General features: G+C 39.3%; 6 protein-coding genes across 6 annotated transcripts; all 6 read left to right on the top strand.

The window, feature by feature from the left end:
- Positions 1–266: 266 nt before the first annotated feature.
- On the top strand, positions 267–2,975 carry LSM04_008649 (uncharacterized protein; the record flags this gene model as incomplete). The annotated part of the gene is made up of 1 exon (XM_067334032.1): positions 267–2,975. One exon carries the CDS (start codon positions 267–269, stop codon positions 2,973–2,975), a length of 2,709 nt encoding a protein of 902 aa, XP_067186478.1.
- A 448-nt stretch (positions 2,976–3,423) lies between these two features.
- Positions 3,424–6,036, top strand: LSM04_001575 (uncharacterized protein; the record flags this gene model as incomplete). Its single annotated transcript, XM_067334031.1, has 1 exon — positions 3,424–6,036. One exon carries the CDS (start codon positions 3,424–3,426, stop codon positions 6,034–6,036), a length of 2,613 nt encoding a protein of 870 aa, XP_067186231.1.
- An 854-nt stretch (positions 6,037–6,890) lies between these two features.
- On the top strand, positions 6,891–8,672 carry LSM04_009478 (uncharacterized protein; the record flags this gene model as incomplete). The annotated part of the gene is made up of 1 exon (XM_067334030.1): positions 6,891–8,672. One exon carries the CDS (start codon positions 6,891–6,893, stop codon positions 8,670–8,672), a length of 1,782 nt encoding a protein of 593 aa, XP_067186505.1.
- Positions 8,673–10,627: 1,955 nt separating this feature from the next.
- On the top strand, positions 10,628–11,608 carry LSM04_008312 (uncharacterized protein; the record flags this gene model as incomplete). Its single annotated transcript, XM_067334029.1, has 1 exon — positions 10,628–11,608. One exon carries the CDS (start codon positions 10,628–10,630, stop codon positions 11,606–11,608), a length of 981 nt encoding a protein of 326 aa, XP_067186464.1.
- Positions 11,609–12,092: 484 nt separating this feature from the next.
- On the top strand, positions 12,093–15,023 carry LSM04_007736 (Membrane transport protein MMPL domain; the record flags this gene model as incomplete). The annotated part of the gene is made up of 1 exon (XM_067334027.1): positions 12,093–15,023. The coding sequence occupies one exon, from the start codon at positions 12,093–12,095 to the stop codon at positions 15,021–15,023; it is 2,931 nt and encodes a 976-aa protein (XP_067186449.1).
- An 867-nt stretch (positions 15,024–15,890) lies between these two features.
- On the top strand, positions 15,891–17,660 carry LSM04_003696 (Deaminase; the record flags this gene model as incomplete). The annotated part of the gene is made up of 1 exon (XM_067334026.1): positions 15,891–17,660. The coding sequence occupies one exon, from the start codon at positions 15,891–15,893 to the stop codon at positions 17,658–17,660; it is 1,770 nt and encodes a 589-aa protein (XP_067186303.1).
- Between the last annotated feature and the right edge of the window lie 256 nt (positions 17,661–17,916).

Genomic DNA, 17,916 nt, shown 5'->3' with positions numbered 1-17,916 from the left:
AGTTGCTTTGGAAATCAATCTGTTATGTAATGTACGAGTATTGGATGTTGCAGGGAAGGATGGAGAGAGAGAGAGAGAAAAAAAAAAAGAAAGGAGACAAAACAACAGGTGTTATACCTGAACTTGTATGAAAGTAATATGAGTTTTTGCGTATTTATTTCTTTCTGTTGTTTGACTTTATTTATCGGCTTTCTTGTGCACATTGTTCTTATTTTTTCTTTTTTTCCTTCCTTTCTTGTATTGTTATTAAACATCAAGGTGAGTGAATGATACCTGTGGCTGGTCGCCGGCGTGGCCAAGCTACAAGCTTCCCTCCCACCGTGGCAGCAGATAACGCCTCATCGCCGAGGGGAGGTGAACCCAATTGGCTATTTGGCAGTGATGATGACAATAATAATAATAATAATAATAATAATAATAATAATAATAATAATAATAATAATAATAATAACAATAGCCATAGAAGAGATGTGACTTCTACTTCGACTAGTGCAACGACGCGAATTCCTCCTACGGTTCCCTCAGCACAAGACGCGTTATCATTTCTTGACTTTGACGATGATCCCGCTGTAACACCAACACCAGCGACAACAGGCCCACCCCCATCCACTTCTACCTTTCTAACGCCCAGTTCTGTTCCCCCAGCAGAAGTGGTAGGAGGACGAGGAAGAGAAACAGGGACAGTTCCAACTCCTTCTTTTCTGGTGTCTGAGGCTGCTGCTGCTGCTACTGCTACAGATGTTATTCCATCTTCTTCGAGTCAACTCACCTCTTTATCTTATCCCTCGCTAAAAAACCGATGGGAGGAATTGCAGCGAGAATCACAGATAATACAGGGGGAGTTGCTAGAGAGTGAAAAGTGTATTAAACTCTTGGAGGGTAACGAGGATGAATTATGTAAAGAGGTGAAGGTACTAGAGGAGGAGGCACGGGTAAAGAAGGAAAAAGAGAAGGAAGGGGAAGCCTTGTTAATGTCAACAAAGGAGGCTTTAGAAGAAAAACGACGGCAACTTCACGAGGAGAAAGATGGCCGTCAAAGACATGAAATGGATGAACAGTTAAAATTACTAAAAACACAGTATGAGAGTGAAATAATAAATGTTGAAAGGACTGTAAAAGAACATGAGACATTATTATTGGCTTTGGAAGAAAAACATGCTACAATGAGTAAAACTATCAGTATGACAGATTTTTTTGAAGATGCACTCAAAAAAATGGAAGACAAACTAGGTAAAGGAATACACGGTATGGGAACTAGCATGTGTATTCGCGTTAAACCTATTCTTATTGATAGTATTCGAGATACAGTAGCAGATTCCAATCAACAACGTTTAGATATTTTTTCAAATGATAGACAACAAAGACGGGAAGAACTAAATAACTATCATGAGAGAAGAATGAAAAATATGAATGAATTCCGTCAAGAAAGACGTGAGAAACATAAAATTAGATTAGATTCAATTTTTGGAAATAGTATATCTCAATCTCGACTTGCTCTAGAAGCACGTCTTGCAAAATCGAGAGAATTGTTTTTAGAACAACAAAAGTCAGTAACATTAGAGTCTCAACGATATATGCAACATGCAATTGATGAAATGGTACGAAGATCTGAAGAGGAATTAATAATTCTTGAAAAAAAGTTTCATGAAGAAGTAAAACGAACAGAATCACAATACACTGCAGAACTTGAACATCATGCACGTCTTTACACTGCAGAAAGAGAAGCAGTAATTCGATCCCAATGTGAAACTGAAGAAGATAATAATATGAAAGCCATTACACCTTCTATATATAAGTCGACTGAAAAACGTATAAATTTTTTACGTGAACGTGTAGAAAAATTAAGACATTCTATTATTTTTGATATTCAAGAATTATCTTCATCTTTACCACACTATGGAAATAAGAATACACATAGTATTCGTGAAAAAGAAGTAATGCTTAAAGAATGTGAGCAAAGAATATCTCAGTTAAGTCATCAATTCCAAATAAAATGGGAACAATTTAGATCTGCTATATCTCCACTAGAACAGTGCGTAAATTCAATGTCAGATGCCTTACAAGAAGAACGTGTGAAATCTGCAACTATGCTTCAGGGTATTGAATGTGTATATAGAGCATGGAATCAGGATGTAAGACGTGAACTATCAAGCTGTTTCACATCAAATGCTGCGTCATCAGACTCTGTAGAATTGGAAAGTACTACCGCATGTATGACTCATGTTCTGGATGATATTTTTAACTGCCTTCAAGATTTAATGACAACTCACAAGAGTGTGTATGCGGAACAGAAAAAATTTGGCTATAACGTAAGTCAACAAATTTCAGAATTAAGTACACAACGTCAGGACTCTGGTGTTGTACTTCAATCTGTCCTTGAAGCATGTAATAATTTGGCACGCTTGACGGCGGAAGTAGAGGTAAGACAAAGTACTTTATCAGTGGAAGAAGAAGAACATAAGGCTGCAAGGCAGCTGTTGGAGAAGGAAAGAGCTGACTTTAATGAACGTTTAAAAAATGTACAGAATCTTAGTACAAAACTACGTCGAGAAACTACACAACTTGAGAGAAATATTATCCCACGTGGATATACTGAAGAAAATACACGTGTTTTATGTGATATGACTTCAGAAAGCATACACAGTGAAAACACAACTTCTAACTTGAGAGCAAAAGGAATACGACAGGAACAAGAATTGCGAAAATCTTTAATAGGAGAGACGACAATACCTTATATAGGAGATTCTACAAACGAACATGATACGTGTGTCTATTCTAGGAATGGGAGTTCAGCAGGATTTGCAAGTCTTTTAACAGTGGAAGATACATCTCCGATGCGATTGGTTACCGAAGGAACGGATGAGACTGATGAAAGACGACAGTCTTACAGCTCGAGTTATGCACTTTCATCATATCGTATGTGCGCTGGTGTCGAGAGTAGATCATTAACAACACCTTCTACTTCCAATTCATGAAAAAAAAAAATGAAGACAATATAGGTGTTGTTGTTGTTGCTTCTTTTCTTTTTTTTTCCTTCCTCTACTACTAGTACTGCTTTTTGCTTTACCTTTTCCTCCTCTGTTCCCATTTTTTAAATGAGTAATGTCATTCTTTTTCTTTTTTTTTGTGTATTTCTTCTTCTCTTTGCGTTATCTCTAGATTGTTACTAACTGTTTGCTTTTTTTTAAATTGTTGTTTTACTGTTTTTTATTCCATGATCTATTTCTCCACTTTTTTTTTCTTCTTCTTATGCTTCCCTGTAAACACCCTAACCCCACATACATGCATTACCAAGAAAGGATTGAGGGTGACCTTTAGCAAAGTTACTTTCTGTACATTTTTCATTTTCTTTATTCCTCCCTCTTTTTTCACCTCTTCTCATTAGCTTCTCCTTTTCTCACCCACCCCTCGAAGGGAGCCGCGATGATCTCCCTCAATTTCACGCTCCATCGCTTCGTCTCGGACCCCATCGGGTTCCCCGCCCTCCCGGATTCCGAGAGGACCCCTTTTCTCTGCGAGTGGTCCCCCCTCCCCCGCAGTGCCCACTCCCACGCCCACTTGCATCCACACGGGCAGAGTGGAAATACGCCGTCAGGATTTTTTGCCCCGTCAGGCGATTCTATGGCACTCGCACTCGGCAGCCACAGCGCCTGCGTGGAGTTAGATGCCGATAAGGACGTTATCGTCTTTGCGGTGCGGTCAGCGCATAATCAGAAATCTCAATCCGCCCTCGCGCGTGGAACACTTGACCCGGTACCATTTCTTGGCCGACCGTTCAGGAGTTACGCCATCAAGTTGCGTGATGCCGCAGGAGATGTAGTGGGACGTTTGCTCTTCTCTATGGAAGCACGTGAGGGATCTCTAAGTAGGGAAGCAATGAAAGATACTGCTACGCGTGGAGCCTCAGTGGATACACACAGCGTCCGTAGAGAGCGGGGGTTCACTCAGGATGTACCCAAGAGCGAAGGTACAGAGAAGAGTACTAAGGGAAATGGTAATGATCATGATGATGATAATGATGGTGAAATTCATAAGAATATTAATGGTAATAAAAATAATGATGATAATAGATCTAATACTAACCTCAAGCAATCTCATAGGATAATGCCTCAGAAAACGAAAGATATATTATCAGCATCATCACCATACTCTGCAACGACACAGTGTAATTCTACGGAAACATCAAAAGGTCGTGATCGCTGTGAAAATCGTGCGTCTGGAAATGTAACTGGTCTTGCGTCTGCTAATGGTATTAAAAATACGGATGAAAAGGATTCCGAATGTTTGCTTATTGATATAGAAAGAATTGTTATAAAAAATGAAGCAATAGACTTGGATAACCCAGCTCCTCTACTTTTGGGTGGAATGTACTACGCAAAGGTACGCTATGGTAAAAATTCTTTCTGTACACCTGCTGTGGAGTGTCGAAGTCCAAAGGAGGTTATATATAGTCATCGTGTCTCAGTTACTGAGGTGCCTAATAGCGGTGATAAACTACGTTTTTCTCTCTGGGAAGATGATCGTCAAGTGGCTGGTTTCTCTCTAGAACCCAGTAAATTTCGCGTTCCAGTTGGTGGACATAAGGAGTATTCCATTCCATTCCGTTACTACCCGACGCAGCAGGCGTCCTCATTAGAGGTAACCGTACATCGCATAAACTCGGAAAAGAAAAATAATGCTGATGATGGAGATGAAGGATTAGTTTTGAAAGCAGATGTAGAAACAAGGCAACCAAGTCCAGATCAACCACCACCACTACTACAAGAATTACAACAACAACAACAACCAAAAGAACAAGACTACGAAGAAGAAGCTTCAGAACCACCACCATCGCTACCGACACGTGGGACGATAAAATATCCAGGTGAAAAAGAACTGCCTTTGCAGACTAATACTATTCCTTCTTTAGCATCGTGTACCGGTGATACAAAGTCTTTGGTATCTCATCGTTTACCTAGTAAGGAAGTATCTATTATTGGAGGTGGTATGTCGGCCAAAGATTATGTTAGAAAGAGATATTCTAGCCCTACTTTAAGGCAGAGTCATTGGGAAAATGCTGTACAAGAAGGTAGTGACTCCTACTATAAACGGTATCAAGAAGAAGAAAAGCCGATACCAAAATATGAAGAGGAGCAACACCAAGATGAAAGTAAGAATCGGACTAACGTAGCTGTTCCACCCTCCCAGAATGTAATGTTAGATGCTCGAGAGCAACAAGAAAAACAAAAACAACAGCATGAAGAAGAATTATCAAAACTACAACAGCACCGAAGTCTTCGATCACAGTCACAACACCGCACTGGTGATACACTACTTTCATGTATAAGACAGAATGAAAGACGTAACGATTTTGAGAATGTGTATCGAGTACAAGCCTTCTTAAATCAAATTTCCCATGGCAATACACGTTCTTCATCCGCTACACGACATCCCACAGAAGGCTTAGAAGTACCTCGACTCACTCCAAATCGACGGGAACCCTCTTCAAGGCTCGACAACAGTGTTGATGGAACTCACTGGAGTGAGCGTAATCACACCCCACTGCGTGGCCATCTCGCTGGAGCGGGCGGCTCTCCCCACAAACGCCCCGACGGCGGCCGGCAAAATTCGTATTGGAGCACCAGCGACAGCGAGAGACGTGGCCGGAGCCGAATGGCGTGGCAGCACCGACCCGCAGGCATCAGTGAAGGGAGAAGCGATCGGACTTCTGCGGATGTGCGTGAGCGTCTCGCAGACTCGCTGCTCTCGCGTCTTGAGCGACCGCCGGGGTTCCGTACATCACTTATGGAGGAGTGGCTCGAGTGGCGAGAGGCGCGGGTATCGGCACGTGCCTCACGTACAAGTTCTGTGCATAGTGCCTTTAGCCGAGATGATTCTGTCGCCTCTATCGCATCACGCAATCGTGCGTCGAGTCCGCTTCCCACGAAGACCGTGGCAGATGCGGCCGAGCAGCGACCGTACCAACCCATGTACGCCCACCGTTTTTCGAGTATTAGGTCGTCTGTGTCAGGGAGACCGCCCATGCCGATGCGATGATCATTGTTACTTGAAATATATATATATATAGAGAGAGAGAGAGAGAGACCCATTATTGGAGTTTGTCAAGTCGAGGAGAAATTGGGATGAACCAAGCAAAAAGTAAGGGGAAAAAAAATAAGAAGTAGTTATGGGTAGTGAAGCAAAAAGCAAAAGAAAAAAAAAGAATTAGAGTAAAATCAAAAAAATGTGTACATAGAGTGAAGAAGCAAGAAAAAAAAAGAATAAATAAGGGTGAAAGAACTAAAGGGGTGGGGAAATGAAAAAACAGGGAAATAATTTCATTTTAGTTTTACAGAAAAATGTGTTCCTTTATATTCAAAGAAATTTCGAAAATGTGACCTTTCTGAATGACTTTTTATTTTTGTAGAGATCTTTTCTCTTGTGTTTTTTTTTCTTTGTTCTTTTTCTTCTTGTTCATTGTCCATTTTTATTTTTATGTGATGGCATAACGGATAAAAGAAGAAAAAAAAAAGAAACCATTATGTTTTTGCTACATAGGAGCTGTTGCTGCTTTCCTTGTCGCTGTTTTTTTCTTTCCCTCTGTTTTTACTGCTGCACTGGCAGGAATTGTATATGTGAGGTAATGTACCCTAGAATGCGTATTTGACAACGTGTTTCTTTCTTTTTTCCAGGTTCTCTTCATTTGTAGGAAGTAGGAGGGGGAAAAAAAAATAAGCGAGCAGAAAACCTCTAGACCAAAGGAAAGAAGACGAAAAAGAAACTGAAGAAGAAAAAAAAAGAAAAGAAAAGGAACGTAGAGGCGAAAGAAATAGTTAACCCGTTTAGGAATTTACTTAAACTTTAGATTATTAACCGCTTTGGGCTAGCATATTTTACAATCAAATACAATCATGGGTTGTGACAGGGAGAAAGTTTACCCCCGTAACTGGAGACTGTATCATTTGCTGGAGTTAGAGCCACCGGTCACGGCGAAACAAGTGCAATGGACTTTTCGAAAAGTAACACTGCGCCATCATTTTTATCAAGCCTATCTTGTACTTTATGATTCTGAGCGTAAGAGTCTCTATGATATTCTTGGTGAAGATGCAGTTGGATTCATTCACAGCGGAAACTGGGGTCCACTTATTCTTTTACTAGGAGCAAAAGGGACTATTGGATTTTACTGTGGCTCTATGCTTTTGGCCTTTATTTTGTTAATATTATTTTTCGCCTTTTTGGGCGCTCGTGTTGATAATGTCATTACATGGTCGTGGATGCACGTTATTGCTCCACTTTTCGTATTTGTGCTTCTTACCTTACTTATCACTGCTGCAGCTGCGGTTGTGAGTTTCTGTTTGAAGACTCCACGGGAGGAAGGTATGCGATGGATAGATAGAGTTCCGGCTCTTGGAAATTTTATTGCAGCTGCCTTTTATACCGCTTTTGCCTTCTCTATCGCATCTAAAGTAAATGATGATCAATCAAATACATCCAAATCATATTTTAAATATTTCGCTCTTCCTATTGTGGCCGATGTGGTGTATTATTTATCATCTTTGGTCTGGCGTTGGCCTCGTCGGGTACGTTTACAAATGGAAGTAGATCTAAATCGTCCCAGTAGATTTCTATGTTATGGATTCTTTATATTGGGATTTTTATATATTGTTTTATCGATCGTTCAATGGGTTTTTATTGGGAGAAAGATTGACCAATTAACCGATATGAGTTGGTACGCTGTGTTTTCCCCTTTTGCCTTCCGTGCAGCTTTACGTCTGCTTGAGGCATTCATGCGCAGTATGGTAAAACGTACTATTGGGATAAAGAGTGCCTGTGGTGTTGCTTTCGACACTCTCGGTGCGTTCTTGTTTAATGGTGCGCTGCTTACCTCACTCTATTTTGTTGCTATACGAATTACTCGTGGAAAAGCAACGGCGCGTATGGCCTACGCACTTATTCCTGTCTATGTTTGTCTGGCGTATCTTTTTCTTGCAATGATCTTCACCGCCATCTATCTAGCTCGTAAGAATACCAATAACAAGCGTGAGGACCGACTCAATAACTTAAAATGGACCCCAACAGAACCAACACCGGGAGAAGCCAATGGACCGATATTTTTACACGATCCACAGAAGGATGGGGATTGGGACGCCATTGATGATGTGTCCTCTTCAGCATTTCCTGAAGAAGATGCTGATGGGCAAGATTATATTCGTGATAACAGTGAGACCGATGATCCGGATGACTATGATGACTTTGACAGTGATGAAGAGGAGGAGCTCTTTGATGATGTTCCCATTGGGCCCACGTCAAGTGGACCACCACCACCACCGTACTCAACGCGGAGCACACCGTATGGCGTAACAGCACCGCCAGATGACGATGAGATGACAGGGGGGCCATACGCCTCAAGTGGAACGCTGAGTACAGAGAGCGTCTCAACAGGACGACCGCCACACAAAGCAAATGTCTATCACGATCCACTTGATCCAAAGACAGATGCCGCACCCGCCGCGATATATCCTCGCGAAGACGATGATGATGAGACCAGCAGCAGCTTCCCTTCAGAAGATGACGAAGATGAGGAGGAAATGGATGATTTTGATCAAACTGAGGATGTCCGTCTTGGTACTGACATTTCTTCCTCAGTTTCTAGTGCTTACTTTACTCCAAGTGTTAGCACACCGAGGCGGTAAAAAAAGGTATAACCAGGAAAAGTAAAAAAAGGGAAACATTGTGTAAGCAAGAAAGTTGCAAACTGAGCAAGTTCCAGTTATTTTTTTTTTCTTTGTTTGTCTTTGCCCAAGGAGAGTGGGGGTAGATATGTATGTATATTGTGTGTCTAGATTGGCACCTGCATAGTCATTTTTTTTTTCGTTTTATTTATTTGTTTATTCATTTACTGAACACAAGTAAATGAAAAATGAAGAAAAGGGAACGAGAGCTGTAATAGTGAATGCGTATGAGATACAGAGATGAGAACATGAAACAACAAAATCAGTGAATAACTCCCGAAGAGGGAAAAAAAAGGGAGAGAAAAAAAAGACAGAGAGAAAGCGTTAGATTGAGGAGAAAAAGAAATGGGAGGGGGTGATAAAATACTTTATTTTTCGTACTTTCGCATCTTCATATGACATGTATCTTTGTTTCGGAAATATTGGTGTGGTATATATGTATATATATATATATATGCGTGTACATATTATGCCTTAGTGCCGCTCTTCATTCTTTCGGCGAATGACGAGAACAATGACAGAAACAAACAAAAAAAAAAATGAAGGTATAGAAGAAAAAGAAAAAAACATTAGAGATGACAGCATTATTTGGAACGACAAGAGTGCAGTGAAATTTGAACCCACCTCATCTCATCCAAAAAACAAAAATATATCTGTAATACTACTTACGTATGTGACATTTAGAGAGAAAAAGTTGTGCCTCCCCCTCCCCCCGCCAAAAAAAAAAAAAAAATAAAATAAAATAAAATGTAGACTGAACGGAAGAAAGGGATGCGATCTTTCAGCACTCAAATAATAAAAAGGAAATGAAAAAGGATAAGTTATAAAGAGAGAATTAGAAGGAATGCATAAGAAGAAAATAAAAAACAGGGTTGTGGTGTCACTAAGATGCCATTGCTTGTTTTGGGCGTTGTGGGTTTGCGATACGTCAATTTTGGTCTTATTTTCTTTCCTGTGTTCTTTCTTTTTGTTTTTACCTTTCCACGTTTTTTTTTGTTTTTCATTCGTTTTTTGTTTTACGCGCCATGCTGTGGGGTGACTGCAGGTGCGCTGCGAGTTTGGAGCTTTGCCGCGAGTCACTTTAGAGATAAAGGGAGTATCATGGGAAAATACAGAGAACAACAACAAAAAGAAACATTGCTGTAGTTGGACCAATCTCATTGATGAGGGGATAATTATTTTTGTTTTTTTGTTTCTTAAAATTTCTTTCCGCTTCTTTTTTTTCATCGTCATCATCATTGTAGATGTGATCATTTCTACAGAATTATGTCTTTTTTTTTATTTTACCCCCTCTGCTCTCCCTCATTGTTTGTATTTGTGTGAGTGTTTGTTTTTGTACAATGTGCTGGTTCTCTGTTTAGCGCTATTTAACTGTTTCTTTTTTTTTTTTTGATATGTTGGTTTTTCCTACAAGAATGAAGGAATCTGTTAACAGCTGGAATGGGTTCAGGAGATGCATTATCGGTGCTCTTCCAGCTGTATTTACATTTTATAGTGAGTAAAAGAATGTGGTGGAAGTGATGAATCAAAAGAGTGCGCAGCAAATGATATTTGCATTCTTCATTTTTCTTGTTATAGTTTTCAACACTATTTTATTCTCCTGTACCTTCTTCTTTAAACCAATCTGAAAAAGAGAGTAAGAGTTGCATGTGATGCAGCAGGGTAACCTTTGCACGATATTAGCACTGTTTTGTATTCATTCTCCCAGTATCATTATACTACTACTACCACTACTACTTTTTTTTTATTTTTGTTTCCTCTCCATCTCACTTCACTGTTGGTAACTATTCCTTTAGGAAATCCAAACTCCATAACGTTTTATTTCTTTTTTCTCTTTAATTCTTTTATTTTCTTCATTTTTCTTTGTTTTTCTCATTTTTTTTTTGTGTTTTTGTTTTCCAATCTATGTAAGGACGATGATGGAAGAGACGGAGAGAGATCCTTTCCAGGCCTTCTTCCAGTCATCAGAGGAAAGTGTGAGTACGTTCCTTCGCACTTTTGTAGAGCTCTCAGCGGTGGAACGGGCGTTGTTGACGGTTGGGGATCCACTGAAGGAATGTGTGGGAGAGAATGCGGGGAACGCATCATTTCCTGTAAAGATATCGGCAGAGGCAGAGTGCTTTGTGGCGGCAGTAGAGGCATTTCGTGCAAAGGGAGAAGAGAAGGGATATATCAATGATATGGATAAAAAGGAGCATGAATCTATTTTCTCACCACCGTTAAATGGGGGATCTTTCCCAGTAACTGATGTGGATGTGGAAGAGATACAATTAGATGAGTCTTCGGCTGTTAAGACATCTACAATGACGGCATTTCTTAATTACGGTTGTACAGATGTTTTACCGACCTTTGATAACTTTATTCAAGCAGATGAAAAGCAGAGGAAGGAAGAGAAAGAAATAGAGGCTAAAGTGGAGGAAAACAATCAAACAGTGTTGCCCTCAGACAAAAAGACTCTACATTGTGAGGGTTTACATGCGGAAGATAAGAACAAAGAGAAGAGTAATTCCGTCTTGGATAGTATGCCAAGCCCCTCTACAGCTATTTCTGTTGATTGTGGTGATGGTTGTAGTGCTGATTTTCATTCTCTTGAGGAGAATAAAATAAATCATACGGAGCAGTATAATAACTGCAATGATGATGAAAATGATGATAGTTTTGCTGATGCCGTGAGTGATGGTGAAGTTGAGCTTCCTGGACTTGCAACAGATTCCTCACTAAAGGAACAGGATGCAAATAAGGAACGATGTAATGTTTTTCTTTCGACAAAAGATCTTGATGTCTTACGAGAAGTAGATGATGAGGTGCAGCCATTTGCGTTAGATCCGTACTTTGATTATTATGCGGATATGATTGGCTCAACAGCACGACTGAATGACCCTCGATGCCGTGTATGATGTTTATCTTCCCTCTCAACGTGTACATCGTATCTGAGTTGTTTTTTTTTTTTGAATTATTTATTTTTCTCCATATATTCCTTTGTACGTACTGGGAGAAAGAGTGTGTTGATATCTCCTTATTCTGTCTTGTTATTGTTCTTTGTTCTTGGCATCTCCACTCATAATCTCGTTGTCATGCATTTGGAGGAGGGTGTTAATACTGTGTATTCGCCGACTTTGTGTGAATTAGTGTTTTTTTTTTCTTTTTCTTCCTTATTAACTGTATAGGGAAAACCGCATTGTTTTGATAAGGTAGATTAAAAAAGGAGTTAATTACAAAGAAGAAAAAAAAAGATATCCATAATTCCCTAAATAAGGGGGCATAAGAAGGTAGAAAAAAACAACAACCTAAAAGAGGTATACATATATATATATATATATATATATATGTATATATATATATTGTTTATATTTTAAGGAAAATTAAACATTAAAGTGTGAAATGCGAAAGGAAAAGAAAATTTCGATAGCAATAGTTCTATTATGTGTCATTTTACTTCCAGTTAATGCATTTTTTGCATGGAAGTTTATTAATCACACTAGTTTAACGTACATCGCACCAAAAGGAACACTTCCTGAAATTGGTCAACGATTAGCAACGAAACATTTCCCAGGAAAATTGGCTGGAGATCCATTGTATTTGTTAGCGACGTCTCGTAATACATCTCGCAGTATTCTGGATGACCCAAAATTTGAGGCTATTAGTAATTACTTAGGAGAAGAAGTTAACAATGAAAGTAGTTCTATATATAATATTGTCGATGATATACTTGGTTATTTTCTTGTTCGAGATATTGCTGGTGTACGTAATCGATTTATTGGTGGTAAACATAAGCAATCAAGTATGATAATATTTGGAGTGCACCCCGGTATGGAGGGCTCTACCGCTTTTACTGCTATAACTACTCTTGTGGATAAGTGGTGCGAGGAGAATAAGGTTGACTTTATTCTTGAATACACAAACGTTGGCTTGTTATCGAATGATGCAACGGTTGGTATTGTGGATGATTTAAAACGTGTGGAGGTTATTTCTCTTCCGCTTGCATTCCTTGTGTTGGTGTACTGTGTTGGTTCTGTGCGGTTGTTGTTAATACCGGCATTGACACTTCCATCCACGGTGGCTTTGGCGTTTAGTATTATGTATCCCATTTCCTTTGCCGTGGAGGTTTCTGCGTTTGCCCCGGAGTTGGCATTATGTGTGGTTGCTGCTATATCAGTGGATTATGCTCTTTTTATTTTAACACGATTTCGAGAACAAGTAATGCAGCAGGAAATTCTACTTGGGTGTAGCGAAGAAACAGAGTGGATTGTGGTAAAAAATACTGCTGTTTTATCGGCACACAATATTCTTGTTTCTGGTCTTACTATCGCAGTGGCTGTTGGGAGTTTATCTTTTTTACCTATTGGATTTCTCTCTACAATTGGAATTACAATGTCAATTGGGGTTCTCTGTGCCGTCTTTCTGAGTCTTACGATTCAACCAGCACTCTTATTAACCTTTTACAATTTCTTTGCACATCCACCAACGTGGAGAGAGTTATGGGAAAAATTCTCTCATTGTATTCATTGTATATTTTCCCGTTGTTGTGGCTCTTCCTTCCCATGCGGTCGTCATCGTTGTCGTACTTCTGGACAAGAAAGACATAACGAAGAAGAAAAAGAAGAAGAAGAAAAAGAAGAAGACAAAGAAGAAGAAAAAGAAGAGAAAGAAGAAGAAAAAGAAGAAAAAGAAGAAGAAAAAGAAGAAAAAGAAGAAGAAAAAGAAGAAAAAGAAGAAGAGAAAGAAGAAGAAAAAGAAAAAGGATCAGAAACTGAAAGAGAAAATGAAATACGTATTCAATCTCATTCCTGTGAATCTCATAACTGTTCTTCTAACCCTTTCACATCACCTTTGGTGGAAAATCTACCGATTGAACACCACCTAACACAAGCTGATGTTGAGGCTGCTGAGTATAAGCGTCAGATATCATCTCCATGGTTTCGTATTGGTCAATTTTCCATTCAACATCCATATATAGCTATTCTTTCAGTTCTTATTTTTGCTGCGCCATTTTTTTACTTTGCAACAGAATTGCGAGTAGACTTTAATGTATTCAGTGAAGTTCCACGTGATAGTCCACATGCTGATGTTTTAAAACGAATTATGCGTGATGTTGGTAAAGGAACAGCCATTCCATTTTATATTATTTTCTCTGTCCGTGGATCATATGATGTTTCATTCTGGAATACAAATGAAATGACAAATGTGATGCGGTCTGTTATTGAAGCTATAGTTGAACGTACTGGACAAACATTTGGATCTATTACAGCACCTAATATGATTGAAAACCCAATTGATCATAGTGTTGTATGGTTATCTGCAGAGGTATCTGCCGGACTTTACGCCTTTATTGAAGATTATCAATATCTTGTAAATCGAACAGTCAATATGGATGATCTAAAGGCGGCTTATATTATTCTTTCACCACCTGTGGATCCTTTTGGAGCAGAAGTAAATAAATATCTTAATGTATTACGGGAAGTTGTTAAGGAGCATGCAGCAAATAATGTATTCTTTGACTATGGTATTACTGGAGCAAGTAGTGCTTCTTGGGCCATAATGAGTAAATCAATCGATTTCTTTCCATTACAGGTTGGTGTGATATTAGGTGGTATTTTCTTATTTATATTATGCGTATTTCGTACTGTAGTATTACCATTAAGGATGATTCTCACAGTTGTATACACAATTGGTTTTTCCTTTGGTTTGGGAGTTGTTGTATTTCAATACAAATGGTTACATCCAGTTTGGAAGGCCTTGGACCACGTGGAAAATTATGATTATTTGATACCTATTTTTTCTTTTATGCTACTTGCTGCACTGGCACTGGATTACGATGTATTTCTTATGACCCGTGTCATTGAGTTTAAATCATTGGGTTACACCAATGAAGCGGCTATTGCAAAGGCGGTATGGAAAACAGGCCCCATTATATCTTTTGCAGGTATTATTATGTTTGTAACAATTGGTTCAATGGTGTTTTCCTCTGTTATGATGCTCGCACAGTTCGCCGTGGTCTGCAGTGCCGCCGTGCTATTAGACACGTTTGTGGTGCGATCATTCTTTGTTCCTGCGCTGCTGTCTGTTGTGCCGGCATCGTGGCTGTGGTGGCCGCGGCGATTCCCAGAGCTTAATCGCACTGTGGAGGACATGCGACTCGATCTTAATAATGTACATCAGTCAGAAGAAACACAACAACATGAACCACGGCAAGAAGAGGAAGAAAATAGGGAAGAAGAAGAAAATAGGGAAGAAGAAGAAAATAGGGAAGAAGAAGAAGAGAGGGAAGAAAGAAGAGAGCAGAAGGAGACGAAGGGCTCGGGAATTGTATAACAGGCTGGAACTAATCCCCCGCGGTGTTTAGTGGTTGTTTTTTTACTTGTAATGCTGTACGGGATCTATAATATATATATATATATATATATTATATAATTATATATATGTACATAATTTATTTTTTTTGTACTTTTTCTTCTACATTTTTATGTGAATTGGCTTGGTTGCAATGAAAAAGAAGGAGAGGTTATTGTATGAGATGCCGCGAGAGAAAATGTATGTATATGTGTTTTTGCATGTCTCTATATGTTATTATGAATTTTAAACAACTAAAATCATTAATTAGTAATGCAGTGATTTCGTAACAACATTTCTTTTCTTGTGATTATGTTCGATTTTTCTTCAGACAGAATCGATAACAAATTATAAGGTTAAATTACAAAAAAAATAATAACAGTGAAAATAAACTACAAAGGGAGCAATAATCGTTATTTTTGTAGTTTTTTATTATTGTTTTTAAGCACCCCTGGTGATTCTGATTAAATCTCCTGCGCATATTTTTTTTTGTTTTTCAACCGTCTTTGTTACTGGATAGCTCTTTTTTTCAGTTATTTTTCTTCATCATGTTTTATTTCTCTCTTTATATATATATATATATATATTTGTGTATTTTCTTTTTGTTTTACTTTTCTTTTTCTCACTTTTTCTTGCTTTGTAGTTCTCTGGATATATGTGTATGGAGAAGGAGGAAGATAAAAGAAAAGAAATAGGTCATTTTTTATTTTTTTTTGTATTCTCTTGAAATTCACAATTCAGACACAAACACACACGCATACACACACAAGTGTTCCCAAAAATAAAGGGAGATAGTTTGATACTTCCTTCGCACGTCTAATAATTTATTAGCTACATCAGTAGTGTCATATGCCGATTTCCAGAGAACACATATGGAATTCTCTTCGCTTTTACACGGCATATTTACCATATTTGGAAGCCATCAAAACACTTCACTACGTAGTGTTAACATTAAATGATGATCAGGATGTCACACCTCTAGATGGTTGTGTAAATAATGGTACATTTACGGATTCTCTCATAACGACACCTGGTACACCACGAAAGGATATGAACGGCACGAGGTCATCATCTATATCAGTTGACCCTAGTGGTAATGCATTCCCTTCTAGTAAAATGGATGTTGATACATGTAATACAACGTTTATTGATGATAGTAGGAGGTGTACTACGCATACAACTCTACGTTTTTTTCTTTTTAGGAAAGTGGATGTTTCACCGCCGCCACTAAAGCAGATGATTGGAAAGATACGGTATTGTTTTCCGTTATGTAATAATAGTTTTAAAGATGAACCATGTAATTGTAACAAAACTCATCTTATAAATAAAAATGCATGGTATCTGGAGCTAAGTTCTTTTGATTATGATAAATTCTATGTTTCAAGTCATTTTTCTGTTTATTGTATCAAAGCCGAAGACATCCGCCCTACAGCTGGTTTTCTATTTGCGTGTGGATTACTACATGAACATGTCCTGGATGCGGTGCAGCCTGCCCTTTGCCGCTATAACGATCGCTGCCGCTATGGAACCCGCTGCCTCTACGTGCATGCCGACATCTCCCCACAGCAGATGATATCCATGACGGCTGCGATGCCGCTGCGCAGCCAACTCCGGGCGGAGAAGGACCTCTCGCCTTTTGTCGAGCAGCTGGAGGAGATGGGCCTGCGGACGGTGGGGGACGTCCAGCAGCTCAGCGATAACGCCTTTGACGCCCTCGTGAGTCGCAGTGAGGCCTGTTGGCTTCCCCAGTGGCTGAACATCTCCGCCGTGCGGAACCTCCAGCCGAATTTCCCCCTCGAAGCGGTCCTCCCGACGTTCCCGGACGTCCCCCTCCCTCTCAGCCTCCCCCCGCCCCTCACCACCGTCGCCTCCCTCATTCAACTCCCCACCAGGGAATTCTACGCCCTCGCCCTGCCACTGCGAGTACAGGCCGTGTGTGAACAGATACGGGGGAGGTTTCAACCAGATCGGGATTATAATATAATTGATTTAAAGAAGGAAAAGGAAGGGTCGTTTCTATCATTTGTAACCCCTCTTATTGTCTCATTTCGACACGAAAATGCACATGTGAGTTGGCGCAAAAAAGATCCTCAACGACCCGTAGTAACATCTCTCATAACCTACGTGGATCCTGAGGAGTGTCAGTGTCGCTCCAATGAGGGGACACTACCGCGTGGGTCCTTTGTTCGCTACACTGTTTTACAAAAAGGTACCGAGAAGTACCCAGAGAATTCATGGTGCAGTTGTCCACGATCGTTTGTTATTGCTGTAAATTATGAACTTAGTACACCAAGTGGATCACGGTGTTCAGAGCAAAACGCAATGGGCAAGCTTGCTTCCATGGGTTTACCTACAAATTCCGTACGAGAAGTGTTTGTACATGGTGAAAATAAAGGAATAGAAAAGGATCCAAATCCACTATTTCCATGTGGGGTATGTGAAAATATGCTGCGCAAGGTAACTCAAGACGTTTATCAAGCACATGGGGGAAATGTTGTGCTTTATATGTTTGACTCTACTGAAAATCCAAAAAAATTGGTTTCTCTTCCCATCAATGAAATTTCACATCGTGATGGAAGCGGTTTTAAAAAATTTATTGAAGATTTACGTGATGAGTGAAAGGAGAAATAAGAAAATTACTTGCACCATTTCTCCCTCTTATTATTATTATTATTATTATTATTATTATTATTAAAATTTATCTATTTGTTTGAGCTTATTACTGTTTTTTTTTTAGGTTTTCGTTTATTGCTCTCTCTTTTTATCACACTCATCTTCAATGTTTATCGTATTTATGCGATTTTCCATCTTTTTTTTTGATGGTGGCTTTGGTTATTATCTGTGAGAAAAAGTGTTAAGGCGCTTTACTTTTCTT

The sequence above is a fragment of the Trypanosoma melophagium genome (genome assembly GCF_022059095.1).
Source record: "Trypanosoma melophagium isolate St. Kilda chromosome Unknown ctg7segment1, whole genome shotgun sequence".
Lineage (NCBI taxonomy): Eukaryota > Euglenozoa > Kinetoplastea > Trypanosomatida > Trypanosomatidae > Trypanosoma > Trypanosoma melophagium.
Note: the sequence above shows the minus strand (reverse complement) of the source record. Positions and strands in the feature narration are given on the sequence as shown.